Genomic DNA, 11,955 nt, shown 5'->3' on the forward strand with positions numbered 1-11,955 from the left:
GGAAACAGAGGTTATTTTTTCACCCATAGGTGATCCTTTAGGTTTTGTCAAGTGTTTATCAGTAACGACTTTCAGTGACTGAGCTAAACCATGAACAGACCTTGAGCTCAGCACACTGCATGTATCATTGTATATAACCTTCACAATGAACCTGTAATGTGAGAGCCTATTACATATGAAGAAACTGAGGCACAGAGAGGTTAAATGACATGGCAGAGAGTGGGTGTGAACGTCTAAGCCCTCTCTGGAAGAGTCATGCCTGAGCTGGACTCTGAATTCAAATCTGAATTTACCAGGAAGTAAGGGGCACAGTGTTCCTGACAGAGGGAACCACCTGGGTGAAGGCTCAGTGGTGGGTGGCAGCACGGTGTGTGGGTGCTTCTACGAGAGTTTAGATCTTCAAGCTGGCCCAGGAAGCAGGCCCTGAGCAGGGAAGCTGTACTCAGCAGGTGGACCTCGTCCAGGATGCGGATAGTGAAGCAGGAGGACTTGGGTTCGAATCCTGGCTCAGGGCATACTGCTACATGATTTTTGCCAACACTTGGGCCACTGAGACGAGCCAAGAGGGATTCCTGCATGTGTGCTTAATACTGCCAAGCACCACATGTGAGCGCTGCCCTTCATTTGGGCTGGTCCCTTTACTGCCTTCTGAACCTTAGTCTCTTTTTATCTTTTGGTTCTGAGTCTCAGTTTCCTTATCTACAAGGTGGGTAAACACCTCCTAGCCTTCTGCTTTTAGTCCAAGCTGGGCATAGGAGAAGCTACTGTCATTATATGATGAATAAATGAGAGAGGGTCTGTTGCTCGAACTTTATTCCTATCAACACTTGCTGATGGTCCTGTAGGCCAGGCCCGCACTGGGTGCTGGGGACACACAGGAGATGGAACCAGTTCAGGCCTCAAGGGCTCTCAGGTAGGGCAGCTGGAAGGAGTCATGAAGGTCAGTGGAGGGGGAGGGCCTGAGCCCCAAACTGGAGAGGACTGAAGCACATCAGACAGGGCTCTGGGTAGAGAAGACAGGGAAGGACGCAGGCAGAGGAAGATAAAGAGGCAGGTGAAGTTGCTATGAGATGTGCTGCAGGTGCTCAGAGCAAGGCACAGCCAGGGCTCGGATTCTGAGCAAGGTGGGGGGATTGGGAGAAAGGGCATTATAAAGATGACTTTGGAGAAACAGAGAGAGAGGGGAAGGGAGGGAGGGGGTGAGAGAGAGAGAGAGAGAGAGAGAGAGAGAGAGAGAGAGAGAGAGAAAACTGCAGAGATAGACAGTAGGAGAGGCAGATGGAGACAAGAGTGAGAAACTGACAGATGTGGAGTGGCAGCAGCCTAGGTGCAGGCAGACTGTATCATCTCTGGCTGGGTGCTCCACTGACCCGTGATGTGACCTTGTCCTGTCCTGACCTAGGCCACCTTTCCCTGGTACATAAGACAGGGTTGCAGCTGATGCCCTGAGCAGTCCCCTGCCCCCTCTGGCTCTGGCAATGGAGAAGAGAAACTGTGTAAATTTGCCCACCAGCCTGTGGCCTGGGACCATCCTACAGGTAGAGGCCGGGCACCAGAGGGAAGGGAGGGCCCTAGACTCCAGTCTGCTCTTACTGCAGGCAAGCCCATTCTCATCCACCTGCCTATTGTCTCAGCCCTGACTCTCGTGCCGGGGATCCCTGGGCTCTCATGGCAGGTGAGTGGAGAGGCAGAGTGACAGCTATAGGACGGATTGACCCTCACCGGTGAAGGAAAGAAACCAGAACGCACAGAGGACAGGGGCACGTGTGGAGCTGGTGGCCAGGTGTGTGAGAGGCACATGGAGGAGGCCAAAAGAGCCTGGCAGCGACCCAGAGACATCTGAGGCAGTACCAGCAACTGCCAACAGCATCCAGTCAGGAACATTCCCAGTGGATCTGTATTCTGGCGTGAAGACTGGATGAACTGGAAATGCTGCCTGGAGGCAGAACAGGCTGGGGCCAGCGGGCCTAGGGAAAGCAGGGGTTTCCCCTTCGCCAGCTCAGCACCCGCCCTCCCCGGGCCTCCACTCCACCTTCCATTAAGTGAGGTACTGCCACCCACCCCACCACGATAGTCGTGAGGGCTATGACACAGTTGGACATAGGTGCCTGCTACAGAGGTGCTGGTTAAATTTTGAGTTCTGTTCCTATTATGATCACAGATATATCACTTACTTGATTTTCTCTAGATTGTCATGTCCCTCCATCCAAGGTGTAGGATCCGCAAGGGAGAATTTCTAACTCTCTGCCTACAACAGTGTCTGGCACACACTAGGCTCTTTACAGATACATGTTGAATGAATGCATGAGTGAATGAACGAAGCGGGGCTTTTACTTGCTCCAGGGCAAATCCCCTCTCGGAGCCTCTTTCCTTGTCTGTTAATGGAGCTGCTACAGGCACATCCAGGCTATGGGCAAGCCTGGAGCCTGGGACTGTGCCTGGCCGACAGAAGACGCCTGTAATACATGGCAGTTATTATTATCCTTATCGATAACATCACACAGGGCTGTGAGTCAGCTGTTGTGAGGGGAGCGGTGTGAGCAGAAGAGGAGGCTGTGGAATCAGGCATGCGGTGTGTCGGAGCAGGGCTATTCTTGTGGTGCAGCCGGAGGCCTGCAATCACACCCCAGGCGGGCGACAATCAAATCTGGAGCTGTGTAGGGCTGCCCCTCCCCACTTTTTTAAGTTCTCTCCACCAACTGCAGCCAGATTTAGGTGGCTTAATTAATTAGCTAGTGTTTATAAAGCGTTTGAAGAATTTTAAAGTGCGACGTAAGTGCCAAATATTATTTTAATCTGTGTATGTGTGTTTTTTCCCAGCAGAGAGTTTTTCCCTGCTTGCTTGGTTTTCTTTCTCTCTGCAGGTTCTGTTCTGGGAACCGGGCTTGTTAAAACTCATTCTTGTGGTTCTGGGCCGGGGGAGTCATCATGCTGGCAATGCCAACAAAACCATTTTCCTGCTCTCTCCTACCCTCCTGGCAGAGAGAGTGACTCCAAGGGTCCATCTCTGGGAGAGGATGGTGGCTGGACAGGGATTCTCATGCACTGCTGGGAGGAGTGGAAATTGGAACATCCTTTCCGGAAGGCAGTTTGGCCGGATGTACCAAAGGTGTGAAAGCTGTTTGGACCGGGGTTCCTGCATAACAATCTTGAAAAAGTTGGGAAAAAACCTAAACAACCAAAGATAGGGGATGGTTAAGTGAATTTTGGCCTATCCCCTAGATGGAATGACAGGTAGTCACTAAAACCCGTCAACATGAAAACTGTGGTAATCTGGAAATTTTTGCATGGCATAATTTCGAATGATGTTGTGATTATGCAAATAAAACTTGTTGTTGCAAACATTTAGAGAAAACAGAAAAGTATAAAAACAAAATAATAATCTCATAGAATACCATCAGAGACAACTGGGGTCATCGCTCTGATGTCGTTACAATCTGAGTGAATAAAAACAATGTAAAATCATACTCAGATGACTAAGGATATGTGCAAACATTTTGCTTCATTCACTCAGATGTTCTTCTAAAAACAGAAAATTGGAAATATCCTAATAGCCAAGAAAAGGAGACTGGTTGATCCCATGATGGGGAACCCACTTGACGACCAAATCTGTAGCCAAGAAAATGCCAGTGTAGATTTACAGTTATCGACACAGAGATATATTAGAAATTCAGAGTCAGCTACTGAGTGATATTTTCAGAATGATCTCAAGCTTCTAATTTTGAAAAAAAAAATGTATATATGATATTAAAGATTAGCAGTGATTAACTGCAAGTAGTAGATTTACGAGGGCTTTTGTTTTTATGTTTTCTGTTTGCACTACTGTGCAATAAAAAAGAAGGAAAAACTATGCTTTCAGCATGCTCGTGACTTTGTAAAATAAAATAAAACTATATGCAAATAAACAACTGCAAAGTATGATACAAAGCTATAAAACACGACTCTCGTTGGATAATGAATCTAAAGCCAATGAGTTTTCCTTTTTCTTTTTTGTCCCTTCCATTTTGGAGATTTTTCAGATTTTCTAAACTGGATGAATATTAAAGAATATTTACAGTATTTTGTTTGTAATAAGAAAAATCTATATATGCAATGTGTGTTACATATATGTTCATCATTTGAATGAAACTTCTCTCTTAGAAGTTTGTTTTGTTCACTGCTATTTTCCACAGCTGCTGATACAGTGCTTGGCACAGAGTAAATTCTCAATAAAAATCTGCAGATTGACTGACCAATCAAATGTCTAGAGAACAAGGTCTAGAGTGATAAACACCATAACGTTGATGTGTGTTACGTCTGAGAAGTGGGACCGGGGCGGGCACATTTTCTTTTTATTTTATAGAACATTTACTGCTTTTGAAAAAAAATTAAATTAATGAAATAAAACCTATGAATAAGTTTTCTAATGAGAGAAGTCAGCACAGTGAGTGGTACCTGTCCTGTGTATGTTCTAAGAGGAACTCAGTGTCCCCGTGATGCAGGAGCCCATAGTACAGGAGCGGACGGGGATGAATTACTGGAATGTGGTGTGCGCCGGGCTCTGAGTTAAGGGCTGAGGAATGGCTGTGTCCCTTCGTGGAGCTTGCACGGAGGTAGAGAAGATAGACTTTAAATAAATAAATCAAATTTAGAATGAACCCCGACCTCTTAGACAAGTGGCTCCTGCTGGCATCTCTGACCCCATCTCCCGCCAACTCCCAGTGACCTGCTGCTCCCACCACCTGTCTTCCTTATTTTCCATGAACAGTCCAAGGAAGGCATAAGAGATGCAGTAAGATGAGGCTGAGAACTGACCATCGGGCTTAGACAAATATATTTGATTTCTTCCCCCCAATATTCACATCTGGCTTTTGAGATTAAGAAAAGAGAAAAACAATTTTCATCAGAAAATTGAATGATGCTTTTCTAATGGAAAAAAAACTAACTTAGAACCGACACTTGCTGGGAGGGAAATAGGGCCACTGTAATTCCTGGGTGTGATTCCTCCAGAAGCCTGCCTCATCGGGTGCAGAGAACGAAGCTGAAATGTGCAATTCCCAAGAGCCAGCCTTGCCCACACAGGCACTCACTGACACGTGGGAGACTGCCCATCCCTCGGAAGCAGTGAGTCACCAGAGCAAGAGCCTTGGGGACAGGATGGAGGCTACCCCTCAGGTTTCCACAAACTCAAGGAGGCCAGAGACTGGGAAGGCGTCTATGGCCAGAGCTCTGGCAGTGCCAGGGGCTCAGCATTCCAAGATGGCTCGAATGACACTCTAGCCCCCGACAGCAGAGGCCACTCAGCATCTCCTTCCCTGACCACGATCATTACTGCCTGTCCTTGGGGCTGCTGGTTTATCAGACCCCACACCCAGCAGCACCTCATCGTGTGCTGCCTTTGGCATCTTCTGGGTTATGATTTGATGGCTGTGTGTGAGAATGTGGAGCACAGGAATGCAGATGAGAGTATGCACACAGGAATGAAAGAAAGCAGATGTGCAAGTGTGTACACACGTGCCTGAGTGTGTCAAATGTGTACACATGTGCTTGAGTGTGCCGAGTGCCACATATGCATGGGTGGGCCCCAGGGGATATGTGCACATGTGAGCGTGTGCACAAGATGAAGCGTGTGTGCAGCCATGTGTGACGGGGCAGCTCAGAGTGTGTTTGAATGGGCGCCAGTGAACAAGAACATGAGGGGTGTGAACTGTGTGCAGGAGAGTTCACCCCCTTCATGAATCATGGGTGGCCTAGGTGTGTGTGAGCATGTCAATGGCATGAGAGGGTGTGTCTGTGTCTGAGCGTACGAGCAGATATCTAGGAGGGGTGTGAGCATAGTGGTGCATGTGAATGTGTATGTGAGAAGAAGAGAGACAAGCATGTGAGTGGGATGTGTACACGTTCATGTGTGTGCAGAGGGGGTGTGTGCAGGGAGGGCTGTGTGAGAGGGCCGTGGTGTACACATGAGTGTGAATGTGAGAGGGTGTGCTGACGTAATCGCTGGGGAGCAGGGATGACAGCACGTGTGGGAACCACTGTCTGTATACCTCCTGTGTGTCCACGTGCCCAGCTGTGAACGTGCCTGGCATATGCGAGTTTCCATGCACGAGGGTGTAAAGAAGAAGGTGGGCAAGCGAGATGCTTTCCTCAAGTCTGTCATCAGCTCCTGGTGGGCATGGCTCTGCAGGGCACCTGGCACAGGGTCCTTCCTGCCCTTGAGAGGAGGCTCAAACCTTCAGGAAGGACCCTTGAGCCTCCTCTCAAGGGTCCTTCCTGCCCTTGAGAGGAGGCTCAAACCTTTATTGATACCTACTTACTATATGTGACTACAGGGCCCAGTGCTGAAGAGGTCAGCCTGGAACTGCCTTGCTGAAGCTCATGACCCTGGGTGGGGGACAGATGGTCCCTGGGCTGATTCATGGAGGAGGCTGCATGGGTGGATGGCTATGTGGACTCTGTAGTTCCCGAGGGAACTCGAGGCTCCAAAGCAGGTGTTCCAGGCTCTGAAAGTTGTAGCTAGGCATTGATTTTCCTTTGGAGGCAGACTGATTCATTCATGCCCTCTCAAACCTCACTCTGCTGCCAGCCCTTATCCTAGATGCCACAACTGATTAAGAGAGGTCCCTGCCTTTGTGGGGGCAGAGTCCTGGACATGGGCAATGACCAAATGCAGGGAAATCAGTGAGCAAGTAGTGGCTTGGGGATGGAGTCTTGGAAAAAGGGTGGGACCTGAGAAGACTTCCTGGAGGTGGTGGCCCCAAGATAGGTCTTGAAGTCTGACAGAGGCTGGGGAAGGAGGAAAGCATTCCAGGAGAGGGGAACCACATGAGCGAAGGTGTAAAAGAGAAAAGAGCTCTGGACAATCCAGAGACCAGGGCAGGGTCCTTGGGACATGCTTGTTGGCTGTGAGCAAGATGGGATAGGGCAAGCCTAGGACTGGGCTAACCTGACATACCGAAGGATGGCTTCAGTTGCCATCTGAACAGCAGGCCATCACCGGGAGCGGTCTACTGCTACTGCTGTATAAACCCATTGTGTGGAGACACGCCAGGTGCTGTGATAGAAATTATCACTTGCATTGGAGCCAGCAAAAACGGGGACGCATGTGGCCTTGTAAGTAAGATGGGAGTGGGCCCAGCAGGCCCAGGGTACTCTCCTCCACTCCCACTCCAGGCCACTCAGGGAACTGGGTATCATGACATATCCTTGCAGGGAAAGTGTAGGCCCTGTAGCCCCTCCAGGTAGCAAGTGAACTGCTTAAGTGGCAACACAGCCTATAGCTCGGGCTCTGGGGCCAGAAGAACCATATGTCTCATCCCTAGCAGCGTGACTTGGCAATGTCACTTTTCTCTAAGCCTCTACTTTCTCACCTGTAATCAAGGGTATACCACCATCTCTCTCCCCAAAGTCAGATGGTCAGGAATCAGAAGAGCTGGACTGAGAATTGTATATTTCCTCAACTTCCCTCTCTCTTCTATGTCCCATCTAATAGCAGATCCCGCCAGCTCAACTTTCAAGATTTATCTAAACTCCGACCTCTCTTGACCACCTCTCCTACACCACCATTCCTCGCCTGGATCCTTATTAAAATTTCTAAACTGGACTTCCTGCTTCCACTTCACCTCTCTCCAACATATACTCCCCCAGCAGCCAGAGGAGCCTTTGAAACCTGAGCCAGGTGACAACCTTCCTTTGCTCAAAACCCTCCCACAGCTCCCACTGCACTCAGAGTAAGACCTGGAATCCTTCCGTGGTGCCCAGGACCTTAGAGCCTTGCTCTGAGTCATGCCGGATTCTCTGTTCACGTCAGGGCCTTTGCACTTGCCCTTGCCTCTTCCTGGCACTCTCGATCCCTGGATATCTACACACTGGCTCCCTCACCTCCTTCAGGCCTCAGAGGTCTTCCCTGGCCACGCGGTATAAAATACTACTCCCTCAAGCCCCTCGTTCTGTACGCACCACCCAACGCAGCATGTATTTGTTAATTTCTTGAGTGTCCATCTTCCTACCCTAGATTACTTATGAGCCCTTTGAGAGCAGGCGCTTAGTTTTGTTCCCTGCACTACCCACCAGGTTTATACCAGTACCTGGCATTTGTTGAACATATGTTTTTGTTTGGATTTCAACTTTGTCACTTCACAGGCCCAAAGAAATGTCTAAACCCCTCTGAACTTCTGCTTTCTCATCCGTAGAATGGGGATGATGATAATAATGATAATGATGACTAGAGTTGCTCTAAGGATGAAAAGGACCAATGCGAGTGAGGATCTCAGCATCGTGCCTAGCACAGAGGAAGTGCTCAGTGCAGAGCAGCTGTTACCACACAGCGGACATTTCAAGATGAAGGGGATGACGCATCATAGCCTTAAGCCTGAGAAGCTAAGAATTCTCTCTGAGACAGAACCAGCTCTGCCCTAATGTATGCACGAGACCACTTGGAGCAGGATTGGTGAGGGTGAGCAGGCTAAGCATCCTGTTGGCAAGGAGGCTGGGAGGCAGACAGGGACAAAGACCCTGGTGAGTGTCTGCTGGGTTTAGACTGAACCTGGAGGTGATGAAGAAATGCTTCCAGTGTGGCCCTGTTTGCAAAGCAGGAGGGAAACAACTATTAATATGCGTGTGCTGTAAACGCCCTTCGTATTTACCTGGCCTGGGGGGACCGGATGAGGTTGAGGAGCATGCAGGGACATCAACACCCACCATCCATTGTGCTTGGTGCCTTCTTCCCACCTCCCCATTTTGCAGAGGGAGAAACTGAGGCCTGGAGAGACTGAGATCCCAAGTGCTTCCAGGCCCAACTGCTCCTCTAGGACAGGCCCCTGACTTGTGTGGATAAGACTAGATAACAAGAAACTCTCATTTATCTGTTACAACAGCTTAGTGAGGCCAGTGCTGTTGTCACCATCCCGACTTCCTACAGATGAGGAAGCTGATACCCTGAGAGGCGAGGAAAGGGCAGAGGCAGGAGTCAAACACAGACATCTGCTACTGCCATCGTCTGCCATCAGAGCTCATGTACAAGCAACAGGGTCCCCTCCAGCCCAGGCTTCTGGATTCTTAGGCTGCCAAGGACGCACACACATTTTCTCAGCTTAGATAAAGGCTCCCTTAAAAGCGACATGCATTTATTAAACAGCGTTTGCCAAGGCTTCAGTACACTCTGCTGCCATAGCAGACAGTCTCCGGACGAGATCTTTCCCCAAGCTGACACTATTCACTGATGCCTTTTATAGCACTTTTTGCAACTTGCGAAAGTACTTTCCACGCTCTTAATTCTCTTAACCCTCAATAGTCCCCATGTAAGAGGAAACAGTGGTAGTATTTCCATTTTGCAGATGAGGAAACTGAGGCTCAGAGTGGAGAAAACCCTTGCTCCAGAACACACAGCCAGTAAGCAGCACACCCTGAATTCGTATTCAGGAATGTAACCCAAAATGTGTGCCCATTTTACCGCCTGCCCTGCTAGGGAGGGCCTCTGGAGTGTCCTCAAGAGGAAGGATGAGATGGATATCTGGGATGGAGCATTAGGGCTGGGAGGGACCTGCAGGAGAGCAGCCCAGCCGAGCCCCTGCTTCCCAGAAGGGAGACTTGAGGCCCAAAGGGGCAGTATAGTAAGTTCCAAATCTCCTGGTGGGTCTCCACCTGCTCTTTCAAGCCCCAAACCATGAAATGATGACTACACAACAAGAACAGTAGTAGTGATAGTGGCTAACAAGCATCGAGCACTGACATTACCAGGTGCATGATAGGCCTCCCCAAACCTCTGCAGGGACCCAGCATGACAAAGATGTCACCAACCCCATTCCACAGAGGACAAGACTGAGGCTCAGGGAGGTACAGCCACTTGGTCAAGGTCATAGTCTGACTCCACCTATGTCTTCACCCACAGTACCAGATGGCCTCGTGCAATGAAGGACACTTTGGAGTGACCTGACCCTGAGTCGGGCCCTCCACACCAAACCCTGGCTGTGAGTGTGCGGCACTAATCTGCTTGCTCATTTTGTGTAGCCATCATTTTAAGTGGACCTGACCCTGAGTCGGGCTGTGAGTGTGCGGCACTGATTGTGTCACGTGTCATGGTCTGCTTGCTCATTTTGTGTAGCCATCATTTTAAGTACAAATTCTAGGGTTTCTTGGCTGATTTTCCCCACCCCAGCGGACACTATTTTTGTACTTCCTGATATTTTAGGGATCCTTATGTCAGCACGATGGGCCGGGATTTGTGGTGTGGTCATGGCCCTGGCCACCGAGGGACTATGCAGTCGTTAGGTCACAACTCTGCTCTCGTGGCTCTGAGCTTCCTCCTTGAAATGAGGATCTTAGTACCTACCCGTTCCCTTCTTCAGGCAACATATTCTAAACCAACCAATGTTGCCAGGCCCTGTGCTAAGGTCCCAGGAGGCCTAGCAATAGAAAAGACAGAGACAGTCCCTACTCTCATGGAGCTTACATCCTAGTGAGGAAGACTGGTCTGAAGTCATGAAACAAATCTAGAAATGGCTAGGAGTGCTAGGAAACATACGAATTTGGCACCATAATAGAGACTAAGGGGGAACCGCTTTTAGATTGGGGTGGTTGAGACAGGCTTCTCTGAGGAGGTGAGACTGCAAGGGAAACCTGAACAAAGCAAAGGCCAGGGGAGATGTGGCTCTAATGGGAGAGGACAGCAAATGCAAAGGCCCTGAGGTAGGAAAGAAGCTGGTGCATACGAGGGCCAGAAAGAAACCACTGTGGCCACAACCTATAGGGAAGGAAAAGATGGTACAGAATGAGGCTGGAGAGATAGAAGTGGTCCAGAAAATGCTATGCCTCGTGAGTAAAGAATTTGATGTTATTCTAAGGGCAATAGGAATCACTGAAAAGTGTGGAGCAAGAGCAAAGAGGATTTGATTCGCTCAGCTCCTATGGGTGAAGAGACCGCAGGGGCCAGAATGGAAGGAGGAAAGCAGTGATGAGGATGCTGCAGCATTTAGAGGCCTGGACTCAAATTCTGGCTCTGTACTTACAAGCTGTGTGACCTAGGGCAAATGACTCCACCTCTCTGAGACTCAGTTTCTTCATCTCTTTAATAGGTATAATAATAGTTCCCATCTCACAGAACTGTGATGAGAAGTAAATGAGAAGGTATATACAGTAGTAATCATATCACACAGTCTGACAGGCTCAATGTCAGGTACTCAACGAAGCCTGTTCTATTTGGTCTGGCCCTGACCTCTCCTAACTCTCCTACTGCCTGTCTCCCTTGACTCCAGCCTCACTGGCCTCCTTGCTATCCCCGAAACACAGCAAGCCTCATTCCAGCCTTAGGGGCTTTATACGTGCTATTCCTTCGGCGTGGAGTGCTCTTCCCCTGATATGCCATGGCTGTTCCCTCCTTTTAATTCAGGCCTCTGCTTCTCAGAGATGCCCTCCCTCTGTTCCCACTCAACCTTCTATTCCCTCGTCCCGCTTTAGTTTTCTTCACGGCACTTGTCTCCACCTGACGTCATCTTTACTTGGGTCTGTTTTTATTTCCTCACTAGAATGTCAGCATCATGAGAGCAGGTGTTTTTGTCTGTCTGGTCTACACTGTATCACCAGCATCTAGAGCCACCCCTGGCACATAGAAGATGCTCAAAAATATTTGTTGAACAAATATTTATAATTAAAACGACCTTAATAAGGACAGAGAGTGGTTAAGAGTAAACTAAGTCTTGGATCTGGCTTTCACTCTCACTGGCTATATGGCCTTGGGAAGAGCCCAATTTGGCTTTGGGAGCCTCAGTTTCCTTATCTGTAAAATGGGGATGAAGGACTCCATGCTTTATGGCTCATTATGAGGATCAGACAACTGTGCACATCAAAGTATTGATAGATGAAAGGATCCCCAATGTCTAGAATTTGGTTTTTGATACTCCCCCCAACCCCCCACACCCAACGAAGTGAGGGGCAGGTGAAACAAGAACGGCAGATCATTGGTGAAACCGGGGTTCCCTA

The 11,955-nt window shown here is 49.0% G+C and overlaps 1 protein-coding gene across 1 annotated transcript in view; it reads right to left on the reverse strand.

The window, feature by feature from the left end:
- Window positions 1–2,102, reverse strand: part of LOC102886606 (tyrosine-protein phosphatase non-receptor type substrate 1) — a 23,841-nt gene extending 21,739 nt beyond the window's left edge. Inside the window, exons 1-2 of the mRNA XM_015596882.1 lie at window positions 2,062–2,102; window positions 1,852–1,936 (exon numbers count right to left, since the gene is read on the reverse strand). Coding sequence (XP_015452368.1) covers window positions 1,852–1,936; window positions 2,062–2,102 — 126 coding nt within the window. The remainder of the gene's footprint in view (window positions 1–1,851; window positions 1,937–2,061) is intronic.
- Window positions 2,103–11,955: the final 9,853 nt, after the last annotated feature.

This window comes from Pteropus alecto, unplaced genomic scaffold (assembly GCF_000325575.1).
Source record: "Pteropus alecto unplaced genomic scaffold, ASM32557v1 scaffold45, whole genome shotgun sequence".
Taxonomy (NCBI): domain Eukaryota; kingdom Metazoa; phylum Chordata; class Mammalia; order Chiroptera; family Pteropodidae; genus Pteropus; species Pteropus alecto.